The sequence below is a fragment of the Bubalus kerabau genome, chromosome 23, assembly GCF_029407905.1.
Source record: "Bubalus kerabau isolate K-KA32 ecotype Philippines breed swamp buffalo chromosome 23, PCC_UOA_SB_1v2, whole genome shotgun sequence".
Taxonomy (NCBI): domain Eukaryota; kingdom Metazoa; phylum Chordata; class Mammalia; order Artiodactyla; family Bovidae; genus Bubalus; species Bubalus kerabau.
In genome coordinates this window covers 2,248,833-2,266,978 of record NC_073646.1, presented here as the reverse complement: position 1 = coordinate 2,266,978, position 18,146 = coordinate 2,248,833, and the positions used below count along the sequence as shown (strand labels likewise).

Sequence of the window (18,146 nt, the reverse complement as noted above, 5' to 3'; positions counted from 1 at the left end):
AGTGTGCTTGCAGGACATATGAAAATGGCTAATATATAGAAAGGAAAAACAATCTATGCTTTTTCTATAGGACGCGAATCTACAGGCAGATTCTAATAGCTCAGCACTTTATTCATGAATTCCCTGGTGGCTCAGATTGGTAAAGCGTCTGTCTACAATGCTGGAGACCCGGGTTCGATGCCTGGGTCGGGAAGATCCCCTGGAGAAGGAAATGGCAGCCCACCCCAGTACTCTGGCCTGGAAAATCTCATGGACAGAGGAGCCTGGTAGGCTACAGTCCATGGGGTCGCAAAGAGTCGGACACAACTGAGCGACTCCACTTTCATCTATTCATGGCCAGGCTTCAGGGCAGTTTCAAAGTCAACTCAGAGGCAAGTTCTGCAGGGAACTGAGGGGTGTTAAGAGAAAAAAGAATCATTACCTTCAATTTACAGAAACTAAAAAGAACACTGCCACATTCCCATCCATTCTTTTAGAAGCTAAGTTTTTGGTTTTCAAATGAAAAAACCCTGAATCCATAAACTTTCAGAAGATTAATTTGGGCATCTTCTGGCTTAAAAAATAAATAAATAAAAAGGCAAACCCCTTCAACCAATGAAGAGCTGTGAGGAAAGGAGCAGAGTTCAAGCTCTGGAGAATGGATGCAAAGGGAACACGTGAGCACACAGGACCGCCTGCCCAGCCGCCCACCCTCGCGTGGACACACACACACTGTGCACAGGACCAACAGGCACGAGGACATGATTGCTAAGTTTAATTCAACAGCTACACCCACTCCTGCCTTGTAAAAAAACAGGCTCCTCTCAAGGTTACATTGTGATGTGAGCACAGGTTTGTTGTTTCCAATGACAGCTTTACAAAAAAGTTGGCACCAAATGCATGTAAAAAATGTTATAAGGCTCAATAAAAACACAGACCAGTAATTTCTCAATGTAGCTTGGAGGCTGAGAAAAGGATGCAGAGAGTTAATGAACCTCCCAAACACAGGAATCCCCAATGTACAGAGCGTTTTCTAAATACAAATGGCCTCCCCCATCAGATTCAAAGGAGCAAATTTTTCTGCGGCTTCTCCCATGACCAGACCATCCCAGCTCCCTCAACCCAGGCCCACAGCCCCAAGGAGGGAAAGGAAGAGGGAAGCTGGGGACGAGAGTAAGGCGACACGGTCCTGCTGCGTTGGGCTCTGCCCTGGTGGTGATCTCCTTCCCCAGCCTGCCCAGCTCGGTTCCCAGCTCTGCCCTAAAGTCCCTGAGAGGGGACGGATTTAGAAAGCTCTTCCCCTCGTGTGGCTGACGGTAAGGCTGAAGCCCCGAGGGCCAGCACCGTGTCAGGGTCTTCTTGGCCATCCAATGTGGAATTCACAAATTGTTTTCTTGTATGTTAAAGAACACAACAAAACAGTTATAAATAGTTCACATCTACTTTTGGAACATCTCATCGTAACTTGTGTAAGTCAGTGAGTTTGAGCTTAAAAACTAATCACCAGTTATGTCAGTTTTTAATGGGGAAAAAAAATGCTCTGAATTCCAGACAACTTTCTTATAAACGACCACTTGAAGGCTAGAGGGAGACAGGAGGTGCTTGAGAGAATCATATGGAATGAGAGTTTCTCAGCTCCAAAGTCAGCAGGTGGACAGGAGCGGGTCTTTGGTTGGCAAGCACCGTGCGGACCCCCAGCACCGATGGAGGGTGTGGAGCCTGGCAGGGAGCTCCCACAGGCACTGGAGTGTTCAGGCCACTACGAGCGTGGCCACACTGTAGTGATGAAGACGCTTCCAGCACCTGTATGGACTTAGTAGGCACTCGCACCAGTACCCCCCACCCCAACTGTTGGCCTCTCGTGACTGCGTACAGGCACTGACACTGTAGCCCTCTAAAGGCTCAATGGGAGAAACTTCCCTGACAGATGGTAGCATCACGACTCTTGCCAGTCTGGTATCTTTGCTGGCAAATACCATGGAATGAGCCAGTTGAGAATTTACTGCCAAACTATTTAATCTCCTGGCCTAAGGTCTCCAAGTCTTGTCTGGAAACTGAATATGGCCCAGAGGTTCTGCAAAGCTTTAAAAGGGTGGCCTAAGAAAACTCTCCTTCCTCTTTGGTGTACCTGAGCGACAGACTTTTTTCTAGAAAGGCGTCAGAAACAGACCAGAGTCAACAGTTACTGAAGTAAAGCTGGCACTTGAGAACAGGTCTTGAGCTATTACCAAAGAAGCCAAACCTAAGAACCCAGGGTTCTCAGGCATCTATTCTTCCCACTGTCAGCAGAAACATAAAGGAGGACACAGGAACAGTTTAAAGAACGCCAGTGCCTGGATACGTCTGGGTAGTTTTAAAGTCCTGTAGAAGGTAGTGGTTTTGCCGACAGGAAGGGTCGCTGGTGAAGGGAGCAGTCCACTGGTGAGGAGTAAAGGCCCAGACTTAAGGCTTATGAGGAAAAAAGGAGTAACTCACAAGCAAGACTGCCTGTAAAGTAAAGAGTCTAAACCAGTCTCTCGTGGACAAAAAGCAGATTCCTACGTAAGACCTGGCTGAGGTTTGAGAGGGCAGAAGCAGGGTGCAAAATCCCTCCATAAAGCATATGACGGAACACAGCATTTTGGCTTTCTGTTGACAGCTGCTGAGGAAAAGCAACCAAGACATTTCAAGAAAATCTCTGGAACGGAGGTGAAAAACACTGGGGCCGAACAAGTTCCCGGTGTGGCTCCTCTGTCCCGTAGTGGTGGACCCGTGGTTTTGGTTTTCTCTCAAAGGCTTTAAGCTCTGCTACTGTGTTAGTGATCCCTAGATACCCAATTAGCCAACACACCACGGACGTGAGACCCCACTTCTTAGGGGCACCTGGTCTGGCTCCACTCCCCTCCCGCCCACCCGGGAGCTCCTCTCACACCAGGGCCCCGCCTTCTCCCCTGGAGTCCAGAAGGTGGGTCTTCATCTCGAGAAGACTGTGAACTGGACGGCAGCTTCAGGTGTCCACCCGAGACCCTCTCCCCACCCTCTCCTGTGGGCTAAAGGAACTACGCTATCTGAAATCCTATCTCTGGAGTTTCTTGTCTGGCTATGGGACGCGGCAGGCCTCTTAGTAGAAGGAGATGCTGGACTTGCCTCCGGGCGGGTTCAGGACTTTGTTGTGGGAGCGAGGCCGGGGGCCCAGCCGGGGTTCGTGGCTGTCGACGGCAGGCGCAGGCTCCTGGACGCGGGCTGCTTCTCTCGGGCCGCCAGGCTCGCCTGGCTCTTGTCTGGGTGAAGCACTGGCTGCAGGACAGAGTCAGCACAGGGCCCGTCAGTGGCTGCCCGCCACCCGGTAAGCAAGCTGCACACGCGAACCAAAGTCTGCGCCCTGGAGCAGCAGGCACGGGCACGGTGTCAGGCCAGGTCAGCACGGAAGGCCCTGAGCCATCCTCGGGGGAACCCCCAGGGGTTGTCTCCGCGCTGCTGGCTGGCCTCGGTGCTGCTCCCTACCACCTCAAGTCTGACAAGAAAACCTCAGAATGAGTGAGAAGGGCGAGGAGCTCATCCTAAGTGGAGGGCCCAGGCAGGTTTCCCTGGATTTCCTGACTGAACTCGTTCCCACCTCTTCATCAACTGAAATTAGCATCCAGTCAGGTCGGGACACTTGGGGACTGAGCCTGACACCCAGCCCCACGAGCAGGCAGCCCACCGTGGGGTGACCTGGGGGAGGCCACCCTGCAACGTGCAGCCCTGCATTCCCCGCCCCCCACCCCCCCACCCCCCGCTGCCAGTGCAGCCTCTGGTCAGAGTTCATTGAAGGCTTTGGACCTCTGCCCTTCACTATACAAGATCAGCTTCTAGAAGAGGACGCTGTGGCCTGAGGCCCAGACTGACCAGCACGGACAGGAGGTGCAGAAAAGCCAGCGGGAACGCTGTCACTGAGTAACTGAGCCCATTTCCCCTGCCTCCTCCCTACACAAAACCCGCCCATGGTCACAACTCTGCCGTCTTCATCAGCGGGTGGGCTGGGGCACAGGGACCCCTCCCGGTCTACCAGCAGCGCCCGCAGAGCTGAGCCTGGGGAAGGGACGGACAGTGAGCTCACCTCTGAGGTCTGGCGTGTCCTCTCCCTCACACAGGAGCACGTGGTCCTGCAACGAGGCAAACTCAGGTGAATCCGCTGCTCGGATACTTGCGGCCTTGCTCAGGTGGACAAGGAGAAAGGTGCGGGTGACCTGGGTCTACTTTATCTTTAAAAAGTGTCTATTTGGACAGTTTTAACCGGAAACAAAGCCTCAGGAAGAGTCCTGTGAGCCCCCAGATAACCCTGCTCCACAGCCCGCCTCCACTCTGGTCTTGGCCACACTCTTGCCAGCTTCCAGCCCCCACCCCCTCACGGGCTGATTCGAAAGCAAATCCCATATTTCACTGATCCGTAAATGTTCCAAGATGCAGCTCTTTGAACTGCAAAAATTAATGACTCCTTAAACGTCTCACGCAGGGTCCAGTTTAACCTCAGCACGCGCTCTCACTGACGGCCCACCCATGTGTCAGAACCCCGCTCCTCTCTGCGGCTGAGCAATCCCCAGCATGTGCGCAGCGCAGCACATCTGGCTCACCCGGTCACCTGGTGATGGGACAGCTGGGTTGTATCCACCCTTTGGTCACTGAAAACAATGCCATTAAAACAGGTCTCCCCAAGTATCTGTTTTGTTTTCATAACTGAGGTTATATACCTAAAACTGCTGGTTCACACAGTAAAATTCTGTGTTTTAACTTCTTCAGAAACTGCCAAACTGTTTTTCACAGTGGCTCCACCATTATGCATTCCCCAGAGCAGTGTAGGAGGGTTCCAATTTCTCCACGTCCTCACCATTCCTTACTTTGTCTTTTTGATAACAGCCATCCCAGTACGTGTGACGTGGTCTCTCTCTGTGATTCTGATTTGCATCTCCCTACTGATCATGTGCTGACTGACTGTTTGGATGTCTTCTTTAGAGAAATGTCTACCTTTGCCCCCTCCCTTTTTTGGTTCTGAAATTTTTAATTTTAAAAATTTATTTTTTTCAAGTATAGTTAATTTCCAATGCTGTGTTAATTTCTGCTATGTGGCAGAGTGATTCAATTATACATCCATACATTCTTCTTTATAAGCTTTTTCACTGCGGTTCCTCACAGGTTATTGAGTATAGTTTCCTGGGACCTTGTTTAATCATCATATATAAAATAGTTCACATCTGCCGACCCCAGATTTCCATATCATCTCTCCCCCTTGCCTTTACCCATCTCTGGGTATGGTATGTGTCTGTCTTTTTGCTGTTGAACTGCAGGGGTTCTTTACATATTCAGCAACCATCAGTCTTTGAAAAGGAATCCACATTGTTTCCTATATTCGGCGTTACTCTGATTGAATCCCTGTGTCATCAATTAATAGGAGGTTTGGTCAGATTCAAGTTTGGTTGTTTTGACAAGAATTCAAAGGTGGCCCGTGATGAATTTCTAGCATGAACTCCATCATTTCTGGAGGTGTCCTGTTTTCTGATGTATAAGCAGCCACTGATGATCGCTTCCTAGATCTACAACTTCATTACAAGCTTGCAAAATGGTCATTTCTGAATTCTGTTATTCACTCGTCATTTACGGGCTGGAGTACTTTAGAATGAGGAAACTTCCCCTCAGAAGCTGTCATCCTGAGGTACATACAGTTCATGGAGAAACACTGGCTAAGTTAAGTGCCTGATTCTATCCGTCAGCAGTTTTCCAGATGGACATTCTCCAAAGGGGACAAACTAGATTTTTAAAAATAGTAGCGGGAACCCACAAACTCTAAGCATCTGGTGAATCTATTCTACTTACTGGCTGATGACAACAGTGAAATGTTGCCGAGAGGTAAGCTCCCCGTGTTGAGTTCAGTTTTATCAGTATCCTCAGCAGCTCTTCGTGGCGCGCAGAGAAGAGTGGTGGCCTGCCTGCAGTCGGCCGCCCCTGCCACCAGGGACCCCCAGGGCTCGTCATCACGAGGCTGGAGCACACTCCCCGATGACTCAGGGCAGCCCCGATGACTAATGGCCGCAGCCAGGAAAAGCAACGTCACCTGCCTTGTCTCCTCCTAAGGCACGCTATACCTGTTCGGAACTGTTTTAGCCAAGTGCCTGGCACCAGCTCTGCCTTTCTCACCCTTAGGTCTGCTCTCTGAGCGCAGTTCGTACCTTGGGCTTGTTTGGGTGCGCCGTGGGTGAGGCAGCAGCAACGGGGGACCCGAAAATGTCACTGGTCTTGCCCCCCGGTGGGTTCAGACGCGGTCGAGTTTGCATAGGTCCTGATTCGTCAAATATACCGCTTCCTTTTCCCCCTGCAGAAACAAGCAGAGTGGTGAGCGGCCCGGAACACCCACCCAAACCCTCCACGCTGGTCACTTCAGAGACCTCCCCTCACGGCAACCAGTCCTGAGTTCAGGCTGAGGGTGAGGTGACTGGGTTGATGAGGGATCCTGAAAGACCCACATCACACCCAGCCCCTTCTCGGGGTCAGCTGGGCCTTCATCACTGGACCTGAACTGCACTGGGCTGGCTGCGAAGGGCAAGACGGGCAGGAGGTCTAAAACAGCATTTTCTCCTCCCGAGTGTCCTTAACCCTGAACTTTTCAGATTTTTCTGCTCAAGAATCTTCTGCATTAAACCCAGAAAAGTTCTTTCATACATTAAAGGCAAACAGCTGCTAACTTTTGAGGTGAGATGGATAGAACTGAATTAACATGCCCTGTTCAAGGCAAACCTGCAATTTGGAAAACATTTATCAGTCATTCTCCTGACCTCAATCTGGCTGGAACTTCCAATGACAATTAGATATGCCAGTGAATTACAGACATTTAACATATTTGCTGACGAACAGAAACGATTTGATGAGCTACTTTGAAAATATGCATCTCGGATGTTAGTTCTTATAAGCTGATGGCTGAGGCACAGACATGGGACGTAGATGCTGACATTAAAAGAAAGACTCTAGCACATGGCTCTGGCCAGTCACCCCTGCAATCAGCAAACACCAGCGCCTCCCTTCCACCGAGTGCCGAGCTAAGATTTACAATCTCACAGGAGAAAGAAGGCGCATTCCACACGCAGCTGAGACCAGACACGAGTTACCCAGCCCCTCTGTGCCCGTTCCTCACCCTCAGAGTGGTGGTAATAAAGGCCCCTCCCGCCTCAAGGCGCTGAGAGAGGAGTCGAGATTCACTGCAGCTCGTGTGTGGACAATGCTCACACAATGCTGGACACACTCCTCAGTGAAACAGCGCAAGACAGTGTGGACGGCACATGGCTTCCATGCTGCAGGCAGAAGGGTGTCCTTAAAGAGCTAGATCTGATAAAGGGCACTGGTACTCCATTACTCCGCCCCCCCAACTGGCGTGGCAGCGGTGGTGTGGGAGCTTAGGATTCTAAATGTGCTCATTTTTACAGCAGTGATCTTTGTTGACTGCCTCCAAGAAGTTAAAATTTCCAGTCACTTCTTGGCTGTAATGACGCACACCAACAGGACGGGCGAGCAGCAGAACTCTGAGGACAGAACCCAGGACGAGAACCCTTTCTGGGGTGGGAGAAGCTTAGAGAACAGGTGGGTCTGACTGCGGGAAAAGGCACACATCCATGTCACATCAGGCTGATCGCAAGCCTTCCAGTCCCAGCCACAGCCGCCCAGGTTCCCGCAGCCCCTGGGCTGGGTCCTGCTCAGCCACTACCAACTGTAGGACAGCACCTGGCTGGAGTCAGCACACAGGGGCTGGGCGGAGGAGGGCCCGGAGAGGAAGCTCCCAGACACGCTGCTGTTACTGGGTGTCGTCAGCAAAAAGATCCAGGCCAAAAAGTGCAGAAAAGCTGCTGCCCAAGGCCACCCCCGAGTGCCTGTTACTGAGTTGTTGCTGGTCACGCTTAAGTAAATTCTAAGATGAGTGTTATGCTTATTTTAAAATGCGAGACAAAAATAAAAGCAACTCAATCTGAAGGTTTTGGCTAAAAGCACTGCTCATTTAAAGACATTTTAAAAACTGTGAAACACGACACAGAGAAATTCCTGAGACACAAACAAAGCAAACATTCCAGCAATGATCACAGGTGAGCGTGAGTCAGTCTAACCGGAGGTTCCCTCCCCTTCACCTTCGTCAGTACACGCTCGAAAAACACCATGGTTCTGTTTTGAACTTTATGAAAAGTAATCACACTGTGCGTCTACTACTCAACACTTTACCTGAAAGATGAATTCCGCTTTCAAGGTGGAAAAGATGCTCAACTCACTCGTAACGAGAGAAAAATGAATCCAAGATACACTTTTTAGAGACCCAAATCTCAGGAGACACGACCCTGTGCTGGTGGAGTGTGGGAAGTGGGCGTTGCTGATGCCCTGGAGGACATGTCTGAAGACCAGGTGAAGAAGCACCAGCATTTTATACTGACCCGGCGATGCCGTTTCAGGAAGTCAGCCCCACTTGGAGAATTTGGAGGTAAGCCGGAGTCAGGAAAACCTGTATCCAACGGTGAATTCTGCTGCCAGGGAGCTGAGGCCCAGACTGGCCGGTGGACTTGAGCCACAGCTCCCCCGCAGAGGGGATCACGTATCTCCCCAGGCTGTGGAGACAGCCAGCACCCTGCACAGGCCCCACAAACACCAAACAGCCTGCCCACATCCATCCCCACCTTCAGGTCTAAACCAGGAGAGCAGGTGACACACGGTACCAAGCAGCCCGGGTCCACATCCAGGGACGGCCGGGGGTGAGGCCCCTGCTCCGCACGCGCTTGGTCGGCGGGCAGCGGGGGACCTCCCCAGAGTCCACGGGGTGAGTCTGCCGGGAGGGATGCACCTGCAGGTTCCCTTCTCAGCTGCCGGTGAGACTTCATCACGGGTGATTTTCTCCCCTCGCTCCTTCCTGCCTTCCTTTTTAAAAAGTGTTTCTCCATGTTAATTCAGTCACCAGTTAAAATGCACTTCTGGGTGATGGGAGGCGGGGGGGATTCCAGCATTTGTTAACTGCTCAGCTCTCATCTCAGAGCCCCTGGCAGGACAGAGAACAAACCCAAAACAACAGGACCGCGCGGAGCAGAGGTTTCAGCACAGGGTGCCCCCAGGCTGTTGTTACACTTTGGTTTTCTAACTCTCTAGTTGGGTAGGAAGCCAGGCTGCCAAGGGGTCATAGATTTTCAAGAGCCTGGCAAAGCAGAACCACCCCATGTGGCATAATTCCTAGAGAACCCGAAGCCCCAGAGACAGCTGCAGACGCCACGGTGCTACGCCCCGGCAGCCAGCGTGCCCACCCCTAGGCGACCGCGTTTGAGTCTACCTGCCACAGCACATGGTTGGTACAAAGGAAGCGCAGGGCTGAGCACTCGGGCTCTGCACCCATCAACTGGGTGCATGAGAATGTTAGTAAGAACCACCTGCTTCTTGGGCTTCCCTAGTGGTGTAGTGGATAAGAATCCACCTGCCAATGCAGGAGACACGGGTTCAGTCCCTGGTCTGGAGGGTTTGGGATGATGCTGCAGAACAACTAAGCCCATGCCCCACAGCTACTGAGCCGCTGCTCCAGAACCTGGGAGCCACAACTACTGAGGCCCACGCGCCCTCGAGCCTGTGCTCTGCAACCAGAAGCCACGTGCAGCAACAAAGACTCAGCATAGCCAAAAATTAAAAAAAAACACCCAACTAAACCACCTGTTTCTCTGCCATAACTAAATCCAAAGATACTGCAAACCTCCACCCCACCTGACCACTGAAAACCACACGAAAATCCAGCTTTTGCATCCATTGCTTTTGTTGCTCCAGGTCTGTGAAGCGATATTTGTACCCAGCATCAGGACAGGGAAGGGAGCAGTCCCAGCTCTGGTTCTGTTTGACTTCATCATTTGTCTGAAACACTTACTTCTGTGTTGCATCTCTCAGACCTTTAAGGATGGTACAAACCTTGCTTTTCCCGTGTGGACACAGATGGGGAAGGCCTCTCAGGTAACTACCACTGTGTGGTCACTCACACACGGTAGCGGGACCATCCATTAGCCAAGAGAAAGGCTCTTCTGAGATTGCTCCCACTGGAGCCACTAAAGGGTGCGTAAGGACTGAGAAGCCGCAGGGCTGCACGCCAGACTGAGCCGTCCTTTTTATTTAGTTTCAATCCTGCTCACAATCTGATTAAAAATACTCTGAACACACAGCTTGCAGGCAAGTTCAAGAACCTGAAGGGAGTCCACCAGCCGATGCGGGGAGCCTCCCCAGTGGGGAGCAGAGCCCCAGCACGTGCCTGTGTGCCTGCCTCGGCGCCTGCACAGGGCCACGATCTGCTCACAGGTGAGGAGCAAGTCCAGAACGACCTGGAGGACACAGAGCTTAAGTCAGGATCAAACTTCCCTTCCTCTCCAGGACTGACGGCAGGGGATATGCCACACCAGAAAGCATTTGAAAGGACTGATACAAAGAGAGAGAGATTTTTTTTTTAATCAAAAGAGCAGCATAAAAGAGAGCAGGTAGAGGCCAGAGGATTAAAGAGTCACAGGCCCGTACCGGGGGGGTTGGTCCTCTTGGGTATGTTCTGAGGTTCTTCGGTTGGTCCAAAAATATTAGAAGCCATCCTGTCCGGCCTGCGGGGAGGCGCGGCTTCCTCTGGACGATCGCCTGGCTCTCCTCCCGGAGGCTTTGCAGCCCTGCAAGCAGAGAGGCTGTGAGGGACCGATGGTGGCTGGCCCGGGCACCACCGTCCAGGGGCTGAGGCAGACGTCTGTGGAGGGGCACGATGCGCTCACAGACAGCCAGCAAACCTCCCCACCTGCCCATGAGTTCCCATAAAGGTTCTCTCGGCACAACTTGGTTCTGCCAAGACCTCCAGAGGTGTGCAGGCTCTCAAGTTACTGCTGGGACCTCTCATCAGTAAAATTAAACGTTTTCCTGAAACAAGCAAATGGAGCCAGTTCAGTAGAGTTTCACTGTCATTTTAATTAGCAGACAGCAGTGCTGGGCCAGAGAAGGCAATGGCACCGCACTCCAGTACTCTTGCCTGGAAAATCCCATGGACGGAGGAGCCTGGAAGGCTGCAGTCCATGGGGTCACTAAGAGTCGGGCACAACTGAGCGATTTCACTTTCACTTTTTTCACTTTCATGCATTGGAAAAGGAAATGACAACCCACTCCAGTATTCTTGCCTGGAGACTCCCAGGGACAGAGGAGCCTAGTGGGCTGCCGTCTATGGGGTCGCACAGAGTTGAACACGACTGAAGCAACTTAGCAGCAGCAGCAGTGCTGGGCATGTGACAACACAGTGCAAGCAGACCACAGCAGAGGCAGGGACCATAACACTGACGCTTGCCTGGAGGGGCCCATGCTCGTTAAGGCCTGCCCCCACCACCCGCCCCCTCAACAGCCTATCCCCATGTCCCATAAAAGCTACTGGGGACCGGTGGTTCAGAGTCAAGCTGCAATACAGACTTGGATTAAGTTCTTTACAAATAAACACCCTACAGCTTAAAAGACCTCAGGTTAACAATGGCTGAAGCATGACGCTTTTAAAATCCCTTTAACACCAGATAATCCCTTAGCAAGAAAACAAAAGCAGGGCTTTAAGACAGAAATCTGACCTAGTCCTCTTAACAGCCACCACTTGATTCCCTTCCTTTAACATAGCCTCAAGATCCGCAGCTGCTAACGGATCCCAAGCACGCATGCTTAGTGGCTCAGTCGTGTCTGACTCTGCACCCCCATGGACTGTAACCCACCAGGCTCCTCTGACCATAGGATTCTCTGGGCAATAGTGGAGCGGGTGGCTATGCCCTCCTCCAGGGGAATCTATCCAGACCCAGGGATCAAACCTGCTTCTCTTGCGTCTCCTGCATTGGCAGGCAGGTTCTTTACCACTAGCACCACCTGGGAAGCCCCACCCCAAGCAGAGGCTCCCAATTAATTACCCAGTTAAGAAGATGGCTTTTCCTTCTCCAGCATCCTACAAGGAAGAACTTTCCCCTCATCTTCTCAAAAAAACTAACACTCCAGAGAAGTGAGGTATCAGTTGAGAGCAGCCGCTCTGCACTGTCTCCCACAGCTCGGAAGCCAGCCCAGGGGCCGTGGTCCTTGTGGCGCGTCCTCGCTAACTGCACCAGTGTTTGCAGGGCACCCAGTGCCAGGCCGTGTAAACAAAGACAGAGTGTCCTTAGTGCACACAACTGAGAAAGTGCTGGGAGGCAGCCCTCGGCCAGCTGGTGCGGGTGCCGAACAGCGGTTTTCAGGGCCAGAAACTTGACTCAATATGAGCACTCCAGGATTAACTTCCGGTCCCGTATCAGCACAGACCCAGACAGGAGGGATGAGTGGTCACCGTTACAGGGGCTAATGACTGACGAGTTGGCCAGGAGTACTACTGAATACTGACCTGACTCCCTCAAATTTGCAGGGGTTTTAGCAGTTGAAACAATCCTTTCATTCTATGTACTGTTTACCTCCACAAACGCCACACTCCTCTGCTCTTATTGCCCGGCCGGGCCACAGAAAGGGCTCACAGTATAGGAAACTTTCAGGCATCGGAAGAACCAGCTCAACCTCGCGGCCGGCTCCCTCGACGGCAGGACACCTCCAGCCCGGGCAACTCTACGTGACTCCCAGTACCCAGTGCTCCCCAAGCCAGAAAGCGAGCCAGCGCGCGCTGTGTGTTCCTGATCGTTTAAGCCCAGTCGGTCTGCTCTGTCACTCGCTGTCCTGCCTGTTTCCTGGTCAGTAAAGTGGGGAAGGGCGACTCCTGGGTTCGGGCTGCGGGGTTAGAGGCGAGGGCGTACCCTGGCTTCAGGGTTAGCGGGGAGGGCACCCCCTGGCTCCGAGGTTAGAGGCGAGGGTGTCGCCTGGCTCCCCGACTGCGGGATTCTGGGAAGAGGGCGCCGCCTGAATCCCGAGCTGCGGGCTCCCATGAAGGGACTTCGCCCTGAGGGCCGTCCGCTCGCACACACGCCACAGGGGGCCGGGGTCCCGGCCGCGCCGCCACGCCCGCCCCGCCGCTGCAGACCGCTCTGCCAGTGTCTGCGGCGCGCCCGCCCAGGAAGCGGCGCGTGCTCAGACCGGGGTGCGGAGAGGCGCACCTCAGGCCTCCCGCGGCCGCGCCCACCTCCCTCAACCGGCCGCGGAGGGCCCGGCTCTGTGAGCTCACCGCGGCAGCCCCGCCGCCCGCACGCCCCCCATATGACCGTGCCCACACCCGCGCCGCACCTGGGGCCGGCCCGGCCGCCCTCGCCGTCCGGTGCCCGGAACATGTCGCCCGCCGCTCCGAGCCACTAGTCCGCCGCGCCGTCCTTCCCGCCCGGCCCCGCGCGGTCAAAGACCCGCCCGCTCGTCCCTATTGGGAGTCGCCGACGTCAGTCAAGCAGCGGCAGCCTATCGCGGTGTCGGGCTCCGCCTCATGAGACGAAGGCTTGCTGAGACCCACGCCAGACACGCAGATGATTGGTGAAAGTAGATGTCGCTCACGGGACCGGACGTCGCCATTGGATAGCAAGCCGAAGGGGCTGGTCCTCCCGCTCCCTGAGGTGGGCGGGGTCGGAAGCTATCCGGGCACCTTGCCAAAACTCCCCGCAGCACCCGGGGGCTTCCATACCGAGAGGCGACGTGAGCACGGTCCAGACTATACTGAGAAGCCTGGTTTTCGCGAGTCAGTCAATGGCACGTGGATACATGGCTAAAGGAAACGGAACAGCAGTTCCTCTGTCCTGCACGTCGCGGGGGCAAGAACACTAAGAAATGGGAAGCAAGGGATAAAGCGTGCAGCTGATTCCTAGTTGGAAAAAACAAAAATAAAATAACATTCAGCGGTGTTGTTTCTAAATTACACTGTAGACAGTCCATCGATTCCTCTGAGATCACATCGGATGATGGCCACTTGGGCTGTTTGCAGAGTGTACAGTTAAAAAGAAAAAAGCAGAAACAGTAATTATTAGACCAAGTATTAGTATTGTATTTATGCACAATAATAAAAACAGATTTACAAGTTCAACTGGAAATTTAAACATAAGAAGTTTAACAGCTTTTATTATATTAAATAACCAAACACCTTTTATTCCCCAAATTGGTAAAGAATAAATAATATAATTTACAATATGGTACAAAAAATAATCAGGAAGGACAGGCATTCTGCTTTATACATACACTGTATATTTATAATCTATAAAACAAATTCACATCTCAAACAAGCCGAAAACTTTAGATGATATGGCTTAACAATTATTAGAAGAAACAGCAATTCTCTCTGCTTCCCAGAAGCCCGGGAGCAGGCTATCCTGCTACAGAACAGCAGGGCAGGCTGCTGTAGTGCTTCCAGGACTTGCTCCCCTCACACGACATACAAGGTACTGCAGGGTTAGGAGTTTGTCTGACAGCCAGGAAAGATTTGCTCTGGGTTTTTCTTAAGACAAAAGTGCCATGTTTCCTCCTAAATGCACCTGGGATAGATTTCAACGTGAAAAAAAAAAACAACTGGCAGTTTCCTTCTCCCATTTGTTTCAAGTGTTTTTTATTCTGTGGCCTTTCTTTGCACATGTTTAGATTCAGCGGTGTGACTGAGTTAAAGATGCTATTAAACTGAAGAGACACCACCAGTAATGAGGCTGCGGTACAGAATGGAGAACAGGACTGATGCGGGAAAGCGAGTGGATCAGCCCATGAAAGGGTTCCAAATCCCTCCGCCCTGAGCAAGTACTCTACACCCAGGAGACACAGAGGACCCTCAGCTGGCCTCTCTACCTTCTGAAGAATGGGCTGCTCATCACTGAGTATTCACAATGAAGAAGCAAGACAAAAACAACTGCCTAGAGGCAGGGGCTGTTCAGTCTCACTCTTCAGGGGAGACGAGCCAGCAGAAAGATCCCTGATGACGTCAGTGATGAGGGAAAGGCTTTTCTGAGACTGACCTGGTCTTAATCACAACATACTTCAACACACAAAGGCAGCCACAAGTGCAGACAGAGACGATCACACCTTCCACTGCAAAGGCAGAGGGAGATGCTGGAAATGGGAGGCTTCTCCACTTGGGTCTTTTGAAAAATCCTAGCCTTGAATGCAACAGTTGCTTATTTGTATACATATATAATTATTTAGGCTGGGAGAAAATGCATCCAACGTCTTAATGCTACATGTGACACCATTTTCCCTTATTATGGCAAGCAAACAGTTACAGCTGTCTGGTTGCTAGAGAAGCAGCATTCTCTGAATCATGTCAGCTTCACAGGTGAGAAGAGTCAATCCTCGCCTCGGGAACTCACCTCCCCACTGCAGACACTGGCCAGTCAGCTACCCCCACAAGGAGTCTATGCGAGAGACGCAGGTGGAAGGTGCTGCTGAGTAAAGGGTTGACAAAGGCTGATCCAAATCTCCAGGGCTTTCCTCATGCTAGACATCACCAGGTGACAGGTACTGACCTCCCCACCAACTGCCTCGGGGCGCCCCCTGATGGATGAACAGCCTGGGTCTCTATGGTCCCCAGCGCGGGGCATGCTGCCACTGGGCACTGCCCCCACCATGGGTGCAGTAATGTGACTTGGCATCGCTGGTCCCAGACAGTGGGGAAAGGAGAAAACTGGTAGTGGCCTAACCTCAGCACAGCCCACTGTAGATCTAGCAGAGTCAGATGCCCAGAGACAGACCTGATATTGTTTGGCTCGATAAGGTGCTAACTTCAAGAAGCTGATACACTGATCACAAAACACAAGGTAATTTAGAGAGACTGTGGACTCAAATACTGCTGTCTGTCTCCCTTCACAAAGTGGTGCCACGCCCCTTTCTTTCAGACCTCCAGGGGCTTGGGACTCTTCTCACAAGCCCAGAGTAGCTGCCTACACAGGTTTTTCCTCTGATGTCTGTGCCCAGATCCAGAGCTGAAAGAGGGAGACCCCTGGCAGGCCGGAGCCCTGGGAAAGCTCAAGACGCAGGAGGGAGCTGGGGAGGCAGTGCGATCAAGTGGCCCCTCCTCAGGCACATGCTGAGGACCCTCCGCTCTGCCTTGCATACTGGCTCAACTCGTCTCAAGGGCAGGGGAGGAGCCAGAGAGGCCAGGCTGGTTGGGAAGGCTGCAGGTCCCCAGCGAGCTCGGGGGAGGCGAGGGGACAAACACAAACAAGGGTGGGCTGGGCCAGATTCAAGAAGCCACACTGCCTGCAGCTGCCAGGTGGAGGGTGGGCAGCGGATGGGTTGGGAGTCCAGCACCACAGCACTGGCGCCTGCCCACAAGGGGTGTACCTGGAGGGCAGTCTGCACCTTGGGCCCACCAAGTCTGAGAAGGCAGAGAAGCCCCATTAGCTCCACTGGGGAAAACTTGGACACTGGACTCCCTGCTGGTCACCCAAGGCAGCACAAGGAGCACACCAGAGGGAGGTGGATTCGGCACACTGACTGCGCCTGATGTCTGATCCCTACCTGGATTCCGGAAGGGACAGAAAGAAGGAAGAAAAACAGAAAACCATGAGGCAAAGTGCAAGCAAAGGACTGTATACGTGCACTTGGGCATACTCTGCACTGACATCCACAAGAGGAAGAGAGAACTTCTCCTGCAAAGGGCATCTGTCTAAGACGCCAGGGAGGAAGGTGTCAGAGTCAAGGTCATCAGGAAGGTCTAATCTGTAGTCAAAAGAGTGCTCAGGGACCCCCCAGTGAGAGAAACAATGTCTCAGGTCACCGAGAAGAAACCTGCAGATGGATGCGGGGAAGAAACCAACTGAGCAGGGACCTGTTCTTCCAATGTCTCCACCGTCTAATTCATTTTAAAATACAAGCAAAACATTTTCTGACCAGCTTAGCAGGAAGTCCACACAGCCCACAGCAAGACATGATTCTCTTCCCTGTCCTGTTGAGTCAGCCAGGACAAAAGCCCAGATGAGGGAAGCACTAGGTAGGACCAGGATTTCTGGAGAGACGGCACTCGCTACACTGCCCAGGACCCTCTGCTGCCCTGTGACTGGAGTGTCCCCTGCAGTGTCCGCTGTGTCACGGTGCAAACACCAGGCAGAGCCAGGCCACACCCAGCTGTCCTCCGGCTGCAGAGAGGACCACCGGAGCATGGCAAGGGTTTGGCAGAGAAGGCAGCAACAACCTGGAGCCTCCCTGCAGAGAGTAGGAAGTCACAGCTCCCCAAGCCAGAACGACGAAAGCCAGGCCCAACGCTCCTTCCTCTTGAAAAGAAAACCCCTAAACATCCAACACAACTGCCAAGGTGGAAGTATGGGCACTGTACAGGCCCTGACCCATGCCCCTGCCACGGGTGGCTCAATGCCACAGCCACAGCCGATGCTGCCCCTGCCAGACTCTGCATGTCCTGGCCCCTCTCCTTGGCCGGCAGGACGGGGCTGTGTGCACGTCACATGTCCTGGGTGCAGAAATGCCTCTGCTCAGACTGTCTCCATGAAGTCCCAACTTGACCTGCGTTTCCTCCCATCTGAAGACAGTTCCCCTGGACACTTGAGGACCACCAACCCCGTCCACCACCCTCGCAGCCCCCAGCTGCCCCCACCACGAGGCACCGTCACTGGGACAGGTCCGTGACTGGGGGGCCACCTCCCCCGCTGTCAAACAAAGCCTCCCGGCGGCCGGGCTCGGCGATGGACAGCTCCTGGGCCAGGTCGTTGAAGCGGGAGATGTAGTCGACGCTGTTCTCGTTCATCATGCACACCAGCTGCGAGTCCACAACCTGCGGGGACGGGGAGGCCTGTCAGCAGGTGGCTGGACACCACGGCCAGACTGCAGTGCGTGTCCCTCCATGGTGAGGGTCAGAGTCCCCCCAGGAGCCACATCACAACCGCAGGGTCGTCACTGTGAACCTCACTCTGTGAACAAGTGCCACTGCCCGGCAGTCGGGTCAGAGTGGCAGGACCCCACCCACATGAGACTTCTGGGAGGATGGTCAGTGGCCAGAGGGGCAGAAAGGGAGCAGCAGCTTGGTTCTACTCCAAGGCTGCCTGGAGGAGGTGCAAGTGGAGGAGGGAGTTTGCGTGGGTATGCGTGACACAGGCGTTCTGAGGCAGGGTGTGCGCAGAAGTGCAGGAGTGAGCTGTGTAAAGACCTGAGGGAAACATGCCTGCAAGAAGGGACAGCAACTGCAGAGGCCCTGTGGGAGCAGCCAGCTGTTCAAGAATCAGCAAAGATGGTGGAGGAGACAGCGAGTGAGGCAGAGTGGAGGTGGAGACCCGAGTGTACAGTGG

General features: G+C 53.1%; 2 protein-coding genes across 8 annotated transcripts in view; both read right to left on the bottom strand.

The window, feature by feature from the left end:
* Window positions 1-335: 335 nt before the first annotated feature.
* On the bottom strand, window positions 336-13,311 carry JPT2 (Jupiter microtubule associated homolog 2). Of its 6 annotated transcripts, none has more exons than XM_055562350.1 (6): window positions 13,174-13,311; window positions 10,495-10,634; window positions 6,162-6,304; window positions 4,058-4,103; window positions 3,106-3,255; window positions 336-388 (listed from the first exon to the last, which is right to left on the bottom strand). In XM_055562350.1, exons 1-6 carry the CDS (start codon window positions 13,215-13,217, stop codon window positions 366-368), a joined length of 546 nt encoding a protein of 181 aa, XP_055418325.1. In that variant the 5' UTR covers window positions 13,218-13,311; the 3' UTR covers window positions 336-365. The 6 variants fall into 6 exon arrangements, with proteins under 6 accessions (XP_055418325.1, XP_055418320.1, XP_055418321.1 ...); XM_055562345.1 differs by lacking the exon at window positions 336-388 and adding an exon at window positions 732-2,620; XM_055562346.1 differs by lacking the exon at window positions 336-388 and adding an exon at window positions 732-2,617.
* Window positions 13,312-13,891: 580 nt separating this feature from the next.
* Window positions 13,892-18,146, bottom strand: part of CRAMP1 (cramped chromatin regulator homolog 1) — a 44,892-nt gene continuing 40,637 nt past the window's right edge. For both annotated transcript variants that reach the window (XM_055562767.1, XM_055562768.1), the window contains exon 21: window positions 13,892-17,635. In XM_055562767.1, coding sequence (XP_055418742.1) covers window positions 17,471-17,635 — 165 coding nt within the window. In that variant the 3' untranslated portion in view covers window positions 13,892-17,470. The remainder of the gene's footprint in view (window positions 17,636-18,146) is intronic.